The 17334-nt window shown below is 36.3% G+C and overlaps 1 protein-coding gene and 1 pseudogene across 1 annotated transcript in view; one reads left to right on the plus strand and one right to left on the minus strand.

Annotated features, from left to right (window-relative positions):
- ALMS1 (ALMS1 centrosome and basal body associated protein) overlaps positions 1 to 17334 on the plus strand; it is a 216461-nt gene that overhangs the window by 138688 nt on the left and 60439 nt on the right. The window contains exons 15-16 of the mRNA XM_077842914.1: positions 11618 to 11788; positions 14104 to 14238. Of these exons, the coding sequence (XP_077699040.1) occupies positions 11618 to 11788; positions 14104 to 14238 (306 nt within the window). The remainder of the gene's footprint in view (positions 1 to 11617; positions 11789 to 14103; positions 14239 to 17334) is intronic.
- LOC144281362 (aurora kinase A pseudogene) lies at positions 15578 to 16571 on the minus strand (annotated as a pseudogene).

The raw sequence follows: 17334 nt of genomic DNA on the forward strand, positions 1-17334 counted from the left end.
GGCATTTAACTTCCACTAGTCCCATCTCTATACTCAGCTCAGTAATAACCTTAAAAAATATCAGCCTGCTTTCCCAGGACTGGAGGGAGTAAAACAGGGCCACACTTGTTTCAAACTTCATTCCCCCCAAATTGTCAGTATTTGATCTGTCTGGTAGTTCCCTGGAAGATGCCATTCAAGAAACTTGTCTTTATTTAATCTCACTCAGAGCTATCCAGTGTTAAAAGTCTGAGTGTGTATGTGTGTAGTTGTGTGTAGGTGAACATGGGGTGTTTTTCAAGAACATTTACAGGCAAGTGTTTTAATGTTATAATGCTGAAATGATAGATAACAATTGAGGCAAACAATAGACTAACCCAAAGCTTAAAGGTAAATCCACGGAAGATGTCCATAGATGTATTGAAAAACTTTGACCTATTCCTGGGGCTCCAGAAGACTGTTTACATGCATATAGGCCTATGTTATTCTCAGGAAAGACCCGAAAATGCCACACCCTTTATCTCTGGTTGTGCTTGAGTCTCTGTGCAAGAAGAAAAGGAAGGCTAAGGCAGAGTTGACAACTGCCTGGCTGAAAGTTGAAGGCATGCCCTGATATGCAGGCAAAGCCCTTTTGTTAATCTTCCAGATTTACTTGTCTTAGGTGTTTAAGGAAATCTTTGTTTAGGCATTAACTGACCACTAAACTACTTGAATTAGAAACTTCAGTAGATTTTATAGAATACATTCAAAGAAGTTACTTAAAAAAAAAACAACAACATAAAGCAAGAACAGCAAACTTTGAGGAGTGGATGGAATCTGATTTCTGAAATTACCATATCTGGTTATTTAGGATGCTAACTTTTCAACAAAAAATTACAAGCTACAAAATTAAAAACCAAAAAATGTGGTTCATACACAAGAAAATGGCAGTTTAGGAATTGTCTCCGGGGAATACTAGATGTTGGACTCACTACACAAAGACTTAATTAGCTATTTTAAATAATATTCAAAGAACTGAATGAAACCATATCTAAAGAACTAAAGAAGGGTACCTGAGTGGTTCAGTTAGTTAAGGGTCCGACTCTTGATTTTGGCTCAAGTTGTGTTCTCAGGGTCATGAGATCAAGCCCAGCATAAGTCTCTGCATTGGGTGGGGTGCCTGCTTAAGATTCTGTCTCTCCTTCTCCCTCTCCCTTTGCCCCCTACCCCAGCTCCTGTGCTTGCTCACGTGCTCACTCTCTCAAAAAATAAATTAGTAAAAATAACTGAAATAGAATGGTGTCTTAACAAAATAGAGAATATCCATGAAAAAAGTATCTTAACCAAATAGTATCAATGAAAATAGAGTCTTAACCAAATAGAGAATATCAATGAAAAGTTAATTACAAAAAGACATCCAAATAGAAATTTGGGAGTTGGAAAGCACAATAAATAGAATTTAAAATTCACTAGGAAAGCTCAGGATCAGATTTGAGCAGGCAGAAGAATCAGCGAACTTGAAGATATGCCAATTGACATTATTCAGTATGAAAAACACAAAAGCACAGAATTTCAAAATCCCATGGGATACCATCAGGAGTACTGTTTTACAAACAGGATGGGAATTTAGAAGGAGAGACAATGAGACTGAAAAAATATTTGGAGAAGTAATGACCAAAAACTTCCCAAATGTATGGTTACTATTAATCTATATATCTGATAAGCTGAAGGAAACTGAAACAGGATAAACTTAAAGAGATCCATAATTAGACACATCATAATTAAACTGTTAAAAGACAAAGATAATGTTGAAACCAGCAAGAGAGAAGTAATTCATTTTGGGAAAGGGATTCTCAATAAGATTAATAGCTGATATCTCATCAGAAACTTTGGAGGCCAAAGACATTGCAATGATGTATTCAAAGAGCTGAAAGAAAAATTATGAACCAATATGTCTGTATCTAGCAGAACTACCCTTCAAAAATGAAGGAGAAAATAAGACATTCTCAGATAGTTTATTGCTAGCAAACTGACCTATGGGAAATACTAAAGGGATTCTTCAGGATGAAATGAGTGGACACTACCAGTAACTTGAATCCATGTTAAAAAAAATAAACAGCACTGGTAAAGATAACTACACAGGTAAATATTAAAAAAAACAAACAGCATAAATGTGTCTTTGTAATTCTATTTTCTTTCATTCGACTTTAAAGACAAATAGGTAAAAACAATAATAAATCCCTTGTACAAAAATGTATAAAGATAGAACTTGTGAAAATAATAGCATAAAGAGGGGAGGAGACAGGTTTTTGTATACTGTTGAAATTGGTATTAATTCAAATAGATTGTTAATTTATATTAAAATGTGAATGGTAATATCCAAACAACTACTAAGAAAATAACTTAAAAATATATAGTAAAAGACTCACCATAGGAATTAAAATGCTCTACTAGTAAATATTTATTTAACACAATATTATTTAATACAGTAATATTTATTTAATAAATATTTATTTAATAATATTTATTAGTAGAGGAATCAAAGAACAAAAAAGACAGTACTAGAGAAGTACAAAAACAGAAGAGCTAAACACATTATGTGTTACTATATTAAATGTAAATGAGTTATGCTCCCATTAAAAAGACAGATTGACAAGGTAGATAAAAAGACATGGTCCAACTGTAGCTTTCTACAAAAAAAAAATTTCTTTAGTTTCAAAGACAAGCTGATGAGAGTTAAAGGATCTAAAAGGATATGCCATGTAAACAGTAACCAAAGAAGACTAGAATGTTATTAGACACAATAGACTTTAAGATTTATTAGTAAAGATGAAGGTCATTTTGTAATGATTAAAGTGTCAATTGATGAGGAAAATAATTATAAATATATACGCACCTAACAACAGCGTCCTAAATACATAAAGAAAACTGACAAATATTTTTAAATGACACTTTTAAAGAGAGAATTACACAATTCAAACCAGTAGTAAAGGTCACATATTATATAATACCATTTATATGAAATGTCCAGAACAAGCAAATCCATATAGACAAAAAGTAGATCACTGATTGCCAGCAGCTGTTGGGGAGAAGGAAATGGAGTGATTGCTTATATATGTATAGAGTTTCTTTTTGTGGGTGACAAGAATGTCCTGGAATTAAATAGCAGTAGTGGTTATAAATATACTAAAAAGTACTCATTTGTACACTTGTTAAATTGATGGATTTTATGTTATTTGAATTACATTTCAATTTTTAAGAAGGGAGGGACCAGGGACCTTCCAGGAGGATGGCAGAGTAGGAGACTTCTACTCACCTCATCCCACGGATACACCAGATAATACATCAGTGTAAATAATCCAGGAAATAACCCAAACACAGAGCAGACTCTCCACAGCCAATCATAGAAGAAGCCACATGAAAAATGTTAGGAATGGCAAAGACTCAGCCAGGAGCTAAGCTTACCCATAAGACTGACTGTCGGAGGAAGGGACACCACAAGCATGGAGAAGGGAGAGGAGCAGACCCCACACCAGGCACCAGGCATGGGGGACCCACACAGGGAAGATAAATCCCCATAACATTTGGCTTAAAACTTCTTGGGTTTTTATAATCACTGTGGCTTAACACAAGGAATTTTAAAAATAATCAGGCTCTAATCCGGGATAGCCAGAGGGCAATAGAAAACTCAGTTCCCGCTTTTAAAGGAACAGCACAACAGCCCTTCTGAGATACAGTATAGAAGCAGTAGGGGAAAAAAAAAAAAAAGAAGAAGCAGTAGGGAGAAATGCCTGGAGGTTTTATTAATCTCAGGTGTGCAGTAGGAACAAGGATCTGTAGATTTCTCCAAGAACAAAAGAGCCAGTGCCATTTTTCTTCCTCTTCCTCACCCCCAATCCTAGATACATGCATGTTTGCTGGAGGAAGCACACTCTTCACCTAGCTTTGTTAATAAGATGCCCCACTCTCATGTACCCCTGTGGGTTTGTGCCATCCAAACTGCTCTCGGCAGTTTTCCAAAAGGCTCCGGGTCTTCTCCCACAAGCATACCAGCGCATACCAGCTTTGCTAACAGTGTGCCCTGCCCCCACATTCAGATTTGCTCCTTCTGACCCACATTGGCAAGAATCCATCCAAAGTGTCACCAGAAGCAAGACATTGTGCAAGTAGCCCCAACAGTGACCAGGACCACTCCAAGGTGACCTGAGTAGAGATGAAGATAAATACACATAATAAGAGTTCAGCTGTGGCCTGGGAGCAGATATCTGGCAATGCTCACCAACAAAAGCCTCTCAGAAAACACAGGGAAAGCACCATGCAACTACAGCTCTAACAAACCTCTAGTCTTACCCAGTTCAACCACAAGGTAGCCCCAGACTGACCCACTACAGGCAAAGAGACCCATTGTAGCTGACTGGACTAAAGGCAAACGTGGCTTAACCACAGTAGTAGGACACATGCAGGAGATACCCCTGAAGCACCCAGTTTCCGGTGAATAGGGACATTGCATTGCATGGCACTACAGGACCTCTTCTTCAAAAGGCCACTACTTTGAAGAACAGGAGATGTAGCTGACTTTTCTAACACAGAGAAACACAGAAAAAATGAGATAGAGGACTATGTCCCAAATCAAAGAATAGGATAAAATCACAGCAAGAGGGGATCCCTGGGTGGCTTAGCGGTTTAATGCCTGCCTTTGGCCCAGGGCGCGATCCTGGAGTCCCAGGATCGAGTACCGGGTCGGGCTCCCGGCATGGAGCCTGCTTCTCCCTCCTCCTGTGTCTCTGCCTCTGTCTCTCTCTCTCTCTCTCTCTCTATGTCTATCATAAACAAATAAATAAATCTTAAGAAAAAAATCACAGCAAGAGAGCTAAACAAAATGGAGATAAGCAGTATGCATGATAGAAAATGTAAAGTAATGGTAATAAAGATATTCGCTGGACTTGAGAAAAGAGTGGCAGATCTCAATGAGATCCTCAACAAAGAAAATATAAAAAGGAATCGATCATTGATGAAGAACTCAATAACTGAAATTTAAAATACACCGGAGAGAATACATAGTAGACTAGAGAACACAGAAGAATTGATCAGTGAGCTAGAAGACAGAGTAATAGAAAGCAATCAAGCTGAACAGGATATAGGAAAAAAAGTCAACGAGAATAGGCTAGGGGAACCTAGTGATGCTATTAAGCATAATAACATTCACATTACATTATAGGGCTCCCAGAGGGAGGAGAAAGGGAGCAGAAAATTTATTCAAAGAATTAATGGCTGAAAACTTCTCGAATCTGGGGAAGAAAACAGAAATCCAGATCCTAAATGTAAGAAATAACAAAATAGGTATTTATTGGGGAAATTATATAATTCAAAAACTTATGGACCCAAGGACATATTTGTTAAGCAATATGACAGCAAAGAGACATTTTCACAAATGCACAGGAACTTGAAAACATACTCTGCCTTCATACTTTCTGTTTAATTAAGTTTAAAATTTTAATTCCAAAAAAAAAAATTTTAATTCCAGTGTAACAAATACTACAGATTTAAGAAGACTGAAATATACCAAGTGTATTTTCTAACTATGATGATAAAAAAACTAAAGATCAACAATAAACCTGGAAAATCTACAATGTAAATATTTAATATGTAAATATTAACACACTACTGCACAAGCAGTGAGCCAAATAAATCAAATGGCAAATCAAAGTATGTCTCAAAACAAAAGAAAAAGACAATATTCCAAAACCTAAGGGAGGTTGCAAAAGCAGATGTTAGAGTGAAATTTATGCCATAAATGTATTAAGGGAAAAAGTTCAAATAACATTACACCTCAAGAAACTGGAAAAAGAAAAAATGTAGCTGCAATTTAGTAAAGGAAGGAAAGAACAAAGAAAAATAAGAAATAAGTAAAATAGAGACCAGAGTAAACAATAGCATAACATTGAAAGTAATGACCATATTTTAAAAAAGAAAAGCCAAACAACAAAATTGACAAGCTTTAACTATATCAACTCAGCAAAGAAAGACTCAAAAACCAAGATAAGAAATGGAAGAGAAAATAATACAGCAGATAACCACAGAAATACAGTTTGAAAACAGATTATTATAAACAGTTATATACAAACAAATCAGATAACTTAGAAAACAAAACCAGGTAGTTCCTAAAAATGCACAAATTACCAAGATTGCATCATGAATCTTGAATCCAAGAAGTAGGAAATTTATTAGACTAATAACAAGAATGAAAGTTACATTAGGAATAAAAAAAATCTCCCCTCACAGAAAAGCCCAAGACTACCTGGTTTCATTGGTGAATTCTGCCAAACATTTAAAAAAATAATTAATGACAATCTTCATCAAAATCTTTTAAAAATGGAGTAGAGGGAACACATTCAAAGTCATTCCATGAAGCCAGTACTATCCTAATACCAAAGCAGGATAAAAACAATCTAAGAACAAAAAATTCTAGTTTGCCCATTTAAGTAGTCCTGCTCCAGCTTTCTTTTGACATCCATTTGCTTGGTAAAGTTTTCTCCAGCCCCTTACTTTCATTCAGCAGCTGTCTTTAGGTCTAAAATGAGTCTCTTCGTAGGTAACCGTCATACTATTTGAAAAAATAATTTGAAGATTCACCCAGCTGAAGAGGTGGGTTAAAATGAAGTGTTCCAGAAAGAGTAATAAAGCAGTGCTAAAGGTGACCAGTGGTGAACTTTGAATCCAGTTTAACAGAACATTCGTCTAAATAGAAATTGTAGTTATAAGGTGAACAAAAATGTCAGAAGTTAATTTTAGGATGAAAAGCATGAAAACAAAAGCCAATTTACTTGTATTCTCTGTGTTTAATAGAAAAGACAAAGAGGATTTATTTTATTCATGGTTTGGTAATCAAATAGGTTGTTAAAGTTCTTATAAAACTAATATGTTATCAAAAGCACAGGAAACAGGGGATCCCTGGGTGGCGCAGCGGTTTGGCGCCTGCCTTTGGCCCAGGGCGCGATCCTGGAGACCCGGGATCGAATCCCACGTCGGGCTCCCGGTGCATGGAGCCTGCTTCTCCCTCTGCCTGTGTCTCTGCCTCTCTCTCTCTCTCTCTCTCTCTCTCAATCTGTGACTATCATAAATAAATAAATTTAAAAGGAAAAAAAAATTTAAAAAAAATAAATAAATAAAAGCACAGGAAACAAAAGAAAAATTGGAATTTATGAAAAGTTAAAGCTTACATATCAAAAAAACTATCAACAGACTAAAGATAATTCACAGAATTATAACAAAATGCAAATCATATCTGATAAGGGATTAATATTCAGAATGTATGAAGAATTCTTACAACTCAACAACAAGAGTCTAATTTTAAAATGGGCACGGGATCTGAATAGACATTTTTCCAAGAAAGATACACAAATGTCCAAAAAGAACATTAAAAGGTGCTGTACATCATTAGTCATGAAGGAAATGCAAATTGAAACCACAGTGAGATACCACTCCATATCCATTAGGATGGCTGTTATAAAACAGAAAATAACAAGGGTTGGTATAGGTATGGAGAAATTGCAACCCTTGTGTATTACTGGAGGGAATTTAAAAGGATGTAGCTACTACAGAGAGCCGGCATAGTGGTTACTGAAAAAAAGTAAACATACAGGGGTATCTGGACTCAGTCAGTTAAGCATTGGACTCTTGATTTCAGCTCAGGTCATGAGATCAAGTGTCAGTTGGGCTCGGTGCTGGGCATGGAGCCTGCTTAAGATTCTCTCCCTCTCCCTCTGTACCTCTGCACCCTTCCACTGTACACACACACACTCTCTTAAAAAAAAAAAAAAGTTAAACATAGAATTACTATATGATCTAACATATACCCAAAAGAATTAAAAGCAAGGATTTGAACAGATATTTGTATGCTCATGTTCGTAGCAACATTATTTACAATAGTGAAAAAGCAAATAGAACTCAATGTCTATCAGCTGATGAATAAATACATAAAATGTGATACATATATGCAGTGAAATATTATTCAGCCTTAAAAAGTGAAATTTGGCACGTGCTACATTGCTGATGAACCCTGAAGATTTTGTGCTAAGTGAAATAAGCTGGTCACAAAGGGACAAATATTCTAAGATTTCACTTGTATGAGGTACCTGGAGTAGTCAAATTCATAGAGACAAAGTAGAACAGTGGTTACCAAGGGTTGAGCGGGAGGAGAAAAAGGGAGTTATGTGTAATAGGTAGTTTCGGTTTGTGAAAATGTGAATTCTGGAGATACGTGATATGATGGTTGCACATCAGTGTGAATGTACTTAAAGCCACTGAACTGTATACTTAAAAATGGCTAGAAGGGGAAATTATATGTATATTTTACCACAATAAAAAAAAATGCTACCAGAAAAACCCTAAGAGAATTTTAAAACTTGATAAATATCTTGCAAAATAAAAGTGCAAGTGTTGTGGACACCTGGCTGGCTCAGTTGGTAAAGCATACAACTCTTGATCTTGGGGTTGTGGGTTCAAGTTCCATGTTGAATGTAGAGATTACTTAAAAATAAAATCTTTTAAAAAAAAAAGTTCAAGGGATCCCTGGGTGGCGTAGCGGTTTGGCGCCTGCCTTTGGCCCAGGGCACGATCCTGGAGACCCGGGATCGAATCCCACGTTGGGCTCCCGGTGCATAGAGCCTGCTTCTCCCTCTGCCTGTGTCTCTGCCTCTCTCTCTCTCTCTCTCTGTGTGACTATCATAAATAAATTTTTAAAAAAATTAAAAAAAAAAGTTCAAGAGTTGTATGCAGTCTGTATACTCAACATATTATCATTATGGAATTTGAAATGGGTGATGGGAAACCTCTGTTCTCAAAGTTTACTATCTTCATTTGACTTTTATAATAGTTTAAGCATCTTATCTTGATTCCCTGAGAATTATTCTAGAGTTTGTTGTTGTTTTTTTTTTTTTTTTTTTAAATTCTAGAGTTAAAGTGTCTTATTGTTACAACATGGCCTCTAAACACAAGCCAGGTACTTCATGAGGTGCTCAGAAGTAGGCACAGTGATTTGTTGCAAGCCAGAGGGAAAAAGTGCACTCTGGTGTATTAGTTGATCTGACAGGATGTCAATTTCAACATGGTCCCTTCTTAAGGAACCTTCCAGGGTAATTTCAACCCTATATGTTTTTTCATCTTATATACTGACTTTAAACTCTAGATTCCATTTAAAATTTATCTTGAATTGAATGGGAAAAAAAACAGATATGTAACTATCTACATTGCAATCACAGTATTCATCCCAAAGCATCTAAAACCAAGGTTTGGTTGTTTGGGTTTTTTTCATAAGGTGACAAAAGCTTTCAGTTCATGGTCATTTTTTCTTCAGCCAAGAAGGACTAAAGCTTTTACTGTGTTCCTGGCAGATACTATACTTGATGTTACATTTACAGAAATAAACAAGATCCTAAAGATTATGGAGTATGTGGAATGTTGTTACAGATAATAAATAAATAGACCACAAATAAGTACATAATTACAAATGATAAGTGTTAAGAAAATAAAGTAGAACGGAGTGAGAATAATAAGAGTACCCATTTTTTTTTGAGGAGCTCCGAAAGGCCTTTCTAAGAAATAACTTTAGAGATGAGGTCTATAGGATAGAGATGGGCTAGGTAGCAAAGATTAGAGGATGACAGAATGGGCAAAGCTCCTGAAAACAGGAAAGAGCTTGATACATTTCACAGATGAAAAGGCAATGTGATTAGAGCACAATGGTCTGATATTGTTAGATCCAAGATCATGCAGTGTTTTTGTAAACCATACTAAAACATTTGAATTTTATTCCTGTAGGCAACTGTGGTTTCCTTTACATTTGTAAAATGTATCTGCCAGCTAGATGGAAAACCACTTCATAGCTGGGAAGGCAGGGAGCCAAGATGGGAACTCTAGAAGTAGAAGCAAGGACACTAGTTAGTTAATAAGCTATTGACCGTAAACAGAGGTGTACACAATTAAGGTTGTAGCAAGAGTGCCACATAGAAGGTGGCAATATTAACATTTTATAAACGTATACTGTTTTTTTATGAAAATATGTAGGTGAGCATGAAGGTTCCAGATATCCAGTTAGAATTCTAGATCAATGTTAGCTCTCTTCTTGCCCCAAACAAAAATCTATACTTATACGTTCTGCAGCTGCATGTGGCTACACTGTCTTTCAGTTGCCTTTCAGCTCCACTGACTTGATTCTCTCGTTCATCCACCCCTGCTCTCAGGGGTTTATTGTTTGACACCTGACTACGAACCTGACACAGTCACCTATCTTGGAGAACAAAGGGTGGCGGTGAAGAGTTTGCATGTGTTTGCTGCTAGTGGTGTGTGTTCTCTGGTATCGAAGTATTTGTGAGGAACGATCCCCATGTATAATTGTTATGTTGTACCGTAATATATAATATCGGGTTTTTTTTTTTTTAATTAAGAAGGGGACATATTTTTTCTGTTTTCTTCAAAAGATACTGTAAGAGATAGCTATGTCCTGAATGCTAGAATCCAGAACTCAAAAGAAAGGTCAGCTAAAGAAACATATATGTTGGCCAGTATGTAGATAGTGTTCCGTCCATTGGTAATTGATGAGTTCACCCAGGAAGAAAAAGGAGTTCTGACTCCCTGAAGAACTCTAGCATTTGGCAATTTGGTAGAAGAAGGGTGTTAAGGATTTGCCAGAGAGATGGGGAGTGAATAAGAAAAAGTGATGTCACAAAAGCTGAGAAAAAGCCCAATTTAATCTATCTATGCATATGACCCAACAGGCTTAGTAGGATCCTTGCAATCTGTCCTTAAAAATCCTTCATGACTTACTTATATTTGCACTATATTGATGAGACTAATATGCAGATCTATTGCTGTATATATTTTAGGTGCTCAGAAATGTTCTTTACTTCTTTTATATGGCATGGATAAACTTCTCTTACCAGTGGACATAGGAATATTGAAATGTATTTTAAAAGAAAATAAAATTACTTTCAAATCTTGTAGTTCTTTATCACGTAAGACTTTCAGTGTTTTGTATCTTGTATTGTCAGATAATCTTCCTAAAACATAGCTGATTATATTTTCCCTTTACTAAAAAATTTTTAATGTTGCATTTCATATACAATAAAATTTGTACTCTTTAACTTGGGATTCCATGGTCTGCTGATGGTCTGCTGAATTTTGTCCCAAATAGTTATTTTTTAATATTGCCTACTGCTTTCTTTAATGTATTCTATGATCTGGCCTGACTGCAAAGTGACCACTATTCTTATGTACTCTTTGCTTCCCTGCCTCCTTGTCTTTGCTCATGCTTCACTGCTGCCTAAAATGTCTTTCTTCTTTCCTTGGCATATTTCAGAAAGCCTGCTTATTTTCCACATGACAGTCTATATTTTCCTCTCTGAACTAGAAATTGTCTCTCTTCTGAACTGATACTCTCCTCGATCTATCCTCTGTCACGTGCTTCTCTACTATGTACTGTTGCAGTTTATTGTACATGTCTGACAGCCTCAACCTGACTGACATCGCCTCCTGATTACACTATGACACTCCTATTGCAGTACCTTTTTAATAGAAGTGGTTTAAGAGGTAAACTTTTTGTCTTTCTTCAACTTCATGTCTATATTTGTGTTAATTGGACTACTTTCCCACCCTCCCGCAGGATCCAATGATGCCATTGCTCCAGATTTCCCAGCAGAAGTGCTAGGCACAAGGGATGATGACCTCACAGTCCCTGCTAACATTAAACATAAAGAGGGGATCTACAGTAAGAGGGTGGTGCCTAAGGCATCCTTGTTAGTAGGACGAAAAACCCCTCAGAAAGATAATGCAGGTAACTGAATTGGCTTTGTATATTTTGTGGCCTTTTTCCTTTGACCCAAATGAGAATATTGTCCAGCCTTTATCTTTTTTCTGGTGTTAGACAAACTTTTTTCTGTTAGCTGTGTTATTGGTTATCAACAAGAAGGTAAAATATTTACAAAATCTTTTAAAACACTTCACAGAATTTTTTTTTTTTTTAGGATTTTATTTATTTATTTGACAGAGAGAGAAAGCCACAGAGCACAGGGAGAGGGAACAGCAGCAGGGAGAACAATAGAGGGAGAGAGAGAAGCAGGCTCCCCACCAAGCAGGGAGCCTGATCTGAGGTTTGATTCCAGGACCCTGGGACTACAATCCTGGCCAAAGGCAGATGCTTAACTGAGCCACCCATGCACCCGACAGATTTCTTGAAACTATAAACTTTATTTTCACTCTGGGAAATAAAATATACTGCAACTTTTAAAGTGAAATAGTATCCAATCAGGAATGTTTTAGAAACTGAAATTCATAGAAAATCTTGATTAAATTTGCTTCATGAATTCATCTGATGGTGCAAACTACTGTTTTCATATATTGGATTCTGCAGGAACATATATGGCTCACATGGTGTTTTAAATTTTCTTAACATTTTGCTGCCAACATTTAAAAATAAGATGTTGAAAAAAAAATAAGATGTTGGACTTCCTTAAAAAATCAGAATATCTGGTTGCACTCAGCTTGCATTCCTCCATGGCAGTAACCACCTGCCCCTGTCACATGGTTGATCTGTGCAGAGAGGATGTACATTCTTGTGTTTGCTTCAAGTTCCCACACTTCTCAGCCATTCTGCTTCATTCATCTACCTTATCTGTCCGGTCACTGTGGGTATTTGAGTTTTCAACCTTATCCCCAGATATAGGCCCTACTGCATTATAAAAGCGTTTAATCTTTAGAGACCCACTTGACTTTTTTCCTCAGCATCCCTGCATTGTACTTCTTTAGTTGGTACATGGTTGCATTTATTAAATAGAGACTCCAGTGGCCACTGAAAATTCTACATGTATAACTGCCTGTGTTGCTTTATTCCATTTAGGGTTTTTATTCCTGTGCATAGCTATTAGCTAAATAGGTGCTGCTGATCCTAGGGCAGTTTTTAAACATGGATAATTCTGTGTTCTAGTTTGGGTACATATTGTTGATTTAATGCATGCAATAAGGCAAAAAAATTCAGAAACGTCCTTGAGATTGATAAAGTCTAAATTCAGCATAAGGGTTGCTACTAAAATGACAAAATGGCATCTGACACTTTATACAGGAAATTGTATCTGTAATGCTTTATTTCTTAAGCCCTCTGGTTGACACACTATGTTATATCTTTAGTAATCTCTACTGCTTTTCTGATTTCTTTGTTGAAAAATATTTATATTTAGCAATGAGATGAATCTCTTGAACCCATTGTAAAAAGATATGACCATTATTAACTGTTATCCTAGTTGTTTTATTGGTGATTTTTAATATATTTAGTTACATTATTTTACACTTGAATTTTCTCATATAATAAGAAAAAAAAGGGCTGATTTTAAAAGACCAGTAAAGGGCGCCTGGGTAGCTCAGTCAGTGAAGTGTCTGACTTTGGCTTGGGTCATGATCCTAGGGTCCTGGGATAGAGCTTGGCATTGGATTCCTTGCTCAGCTGGGAGCCTGCTTCTCACTCTCGCTCTGGCTACCAGTCCCCCTACTTGTGCTCTCTCTCTCTGTCAAATAAATAAAATCTTAAAAAAAAAAAACCCAACGAGATATATAAATCTCTAGCAAGTATGACCAAGAAAAATAGAAAGTAGAAAGTGTTAGACAATTTTAAAAGGACATAATTTCAGGAGGTTTTTAAAAATCATAAGACTATTATATATAAAATCTATGTGGTACAGATGCTTTCCTAGGATTATATAAAATATCAAATTGGCTCAATAAATGACAAAAACTTTGAATAAACCGAAGAACTCAAAGGAGTTGTTCAAATCCACTTTCGCCCTTTGAAAAAGATAACTGATTTTTTTAAAGTATTGTGTCAAGCCAGTAAAGAACAAATTTCATTTAAAATGACATTTTATTTAAACCATCATTGTACACAGAAGAATATGAAAAGCTTTCCAATTCATGTTGTAAACCCACCATAACTGTCACAGCTTAAAAGCTGTGGTGGGGCCTAAAAAATGCTTTCTTTCCTTAACATAAAAAGAAGTTTGGGGGTTTGTTTGGACCATGTTTTTTGAGGTAAAGGTTAGTTGCCTATTGTGTAGGTTGTCTTCTCCTTGTCTGTGGAATTACATGATGCCGTTATTCCAGATGCCCAAGTTCAGGTTTCCATCACTGATGATGAGAACCTCTCAGACAAAAACCAGAAAAAGGAAATCTACACTAAAAAGGCAGTGACTAAGGCTGCCCAACCTGAAGAAGAATCTTTGCAGAAAGCCTCTAAAGGTAACTGAACTGGACTATCTGTGTATTTTTTTTCTGGCTTTCTAAAATGAGTATAAACAGAAAAGTATTCTCTGTTCTTTACTATCTTCAACCTTTGTCTTGCTCATATGAGAAATAGAATATAGTTGTAATTTTATTGGTGTGGATTGGCAGGTAAAATTAACATGTTTAAAGCTCTTTAAGACATTTCTGGAGAACTTTGTGATTATGATACACAAGTTAATCTCATTGCCAGAAATTCACATAACAGACTTTCCTGATTAAAAAAAAAAAAAAAAAACTTTTAAAATTTACTTCTTACCTATGTAGTTAACTTCAATGGGATTATGCTGATTAAAAATGCCTATAATAGCATGTTAAAGTTAGGATTTGTTTTGGCTCTGAGAGATGAAAACAAAAACAAAATAACATTGGCTTAAAGAAGACAGGAAATTATTTCTCTTTTTGTAAAAATCCAGATGTGGACTACAGCGTATCAAGGAACAAAGCTCTTTCTCTCCTGTTGCTCTAACATTTTTAGCCTCCATTCTCATGCAGTCGCCATCAGGCCTGTATTCCAGCCAACAGAAAGGAAGACTGGGAAAGAAAAAAGTATATTCCAAAAGTTACATGTACCATTCCCCTTCCACTGTATTGGACAGTCTTAGTCACACGTCAACACCAACCTGTGATATAATCTCTATTCTGGTAACCATATGCCCAATGAAGTCAAGGTTCTTTCTTTTTTTTTTTTATACAGAAAAAATACAGAATCTTCATTTTTCACATGTGAAAGAAAGAATCTGTTCATTCTGACAGCTTTAACAGGCTTGGCCACCCAGTGGGTTATACACACTCTTAGGAAGGGTATTGGAGTGAAGTGGTCACTTTCCCCTATCAGACCCCGGCTTCATTTTCCACAAGGATGCCTTATTCAGAACAGCTTGTGGGGTGGCTGCAATTGAATCTCACCTCCAGACTATGAAACCAGCATTGTTAGCACAAGTTTTATGGCTTCTTTCATTTCGGAATGTCATGTTTACTGAAGTGAAACTTTTCAAGTAGGAAGGCCAAAGTACTGCCTGCTCAGTAAAACAAAACAAAACAAAAACCACTCTGTAGTGCTCTAGATTGCAGGCAGACAGTCAGTAGTAAGATAAGTGTCAGTAGCCTGTTCCTGACAGATTATACAGCAGCTGTGGCTCAGAGATTTCTCTCCGTGCAAGATTTTTTTTTTTAAGAATTTATTATTTTTTTCAAATCATCTCTATACCCAGTGTGCCACTGGGACTTGCAACCCTGAGATCAAGAGTCACTTGCTCTACTGACTGAGCCAGCCAGGCACCCCACCCTATAAGGTTCAAAATATTGAAAGATTCAAAGTTTGGCAGCTAGTTGGTTTTGATAAGTTTGCTATGATCTAGGGGTATTTGGGCACTTCTTTGAGAATCAGCCTTTAGCTAGGGTTATGCTTCAGCTGTCTTGAAAAGAAGTCCCTGTTTCCCTCTCATACAAAGTCAAGGAATAGGAATACAACCCAGGGTAATTTTTATACATCTCTTGGTAACTGCTTACCTCAAAAGGAGGCTTACCAACTAGAAATTTATGGCAAAGAACCCCAAGGCTCCAGAGCATCTCAGCACACATTCAGCCTTTAATCATCTCAGGGGGCAAATAATCCAGAGTGCTACAGTAGGTAGTTTGGGAAGATGAGGACGTATACCAACTACCCAAAATCTGTAATCTTAAACTCTCTAGTTGACTCAAGGAACAGGTTCACTGGCTCAATGTCTCCATGGATAACTCTCTTTTAATGAAAGTAAGACAAGGCATTTGCCAGTCCTATGACATAAGAGAAGCAGTCTTCTCGTCAAAATGAGAGTTTGTGAAGTTCTCCATAGACAGGTCCAAGGGGTGCATATTCTAGAATTAAGTAAACTGGTAGCATCATAGTAGTAACCATACAGACTGAAAATATTTGAATATTTAAGGTGGGATTGGGTTTCTACTTCTCTTCTCAGCTAATGTTTACCTCTTACTTTCTCCAGTTGAGCCTTAAGTAATATTTTAAGAGCCAGGATAAACTTGCTTTGTTTTTCTCTCCCCAAATAAACATTATCAAAATTTCTTTTACCCAGCAGCCAACCAATTAAAATCTTCCAAAGCCAATTGTTTTTTTAATTCTTCATTTCTCTGTTTGATACCAGTTCCTTTTCAGAACTTCTTCTAAAGGATGATGGCTAAGGCTGCTCTTTGGGGTATTATTCAGTGATCTAGAGACACTGGTTGCCTACCATTACCTCTGCTTCAGATTCTGAACCAATTAATGGCTGGAAACAAGATTTTGTGCTCATGAAGGGAGGCATTTGAAGGACACAAGATCTCCTCGATCTGTCCACTCTATTGTCAGGGTTTTATTTTAGAAGCTAGAATAAGGGATTTCAGAGGACAGCTGGTAGTCTCTGACACAATTGTAAATAGAAACATTTTGGAGTATAATTAGCCACTTCTCTTTTTTTGTGTATTGCTTTTTTTCACAAGTTATGTTGTATTCTGGGCAACACTTCAAAATTTTACCCCCCTTTTTGCTGTTACTAAATGAATGTTCTAGAAACAGACTATGTTAATCTCATAATCAGAAAGTTTTCATTACCCTTAAGAATAAATTCTGAACTCTTTTAGCAGTCTTTCCAAATAATAAAATCAGCTCCCAAACAGCTTTTTAGGCACCTCTTTTCCTTATATATTCTTTACTCAAATAAACCATATATTTGCTCTGTTACTTAGATGTTCAGTTGCTTTCCTGACTTTCTTGTTTTCTTATATAGTTATCTTTGCCTAAATTGCCTTTCTCTTTGTCTCACTGTGTATCCCAGCTTAGCTAACTTCTAACATCCAGATCAGTTGTTTCTTTACCCTAGAGTTCTTTCATGATCCTCCTAACTAGAAGTAGTTTCTCCCTTTTTTGAGTACATATACTTCCATCATCTGTCTTTCTCTTATGCTGTAATTCTTTTATTTTCTATACCATCGTTATCTTCAATATCAGTTACAGTGCCTTCTTACATATTAGATGCTTGAGAGGTTTTTAAAAATATTTTTTGTCAACCTTCTATC

Source organism: Canis aureus, chromosome 12 (assembly GCF_053574225.1).
Source record: "Canis aureus isolate CA01 chromosome 12, VMU_Caureus_v.1.0, whole genome shotgun sequence".
Classification (NCBI taxonomy): domain Eukaryota; kingdom Metazoa; phylum Chordata; class Mammalia; order Carnivora; family Canidae; genus Canis; species Canis aureus.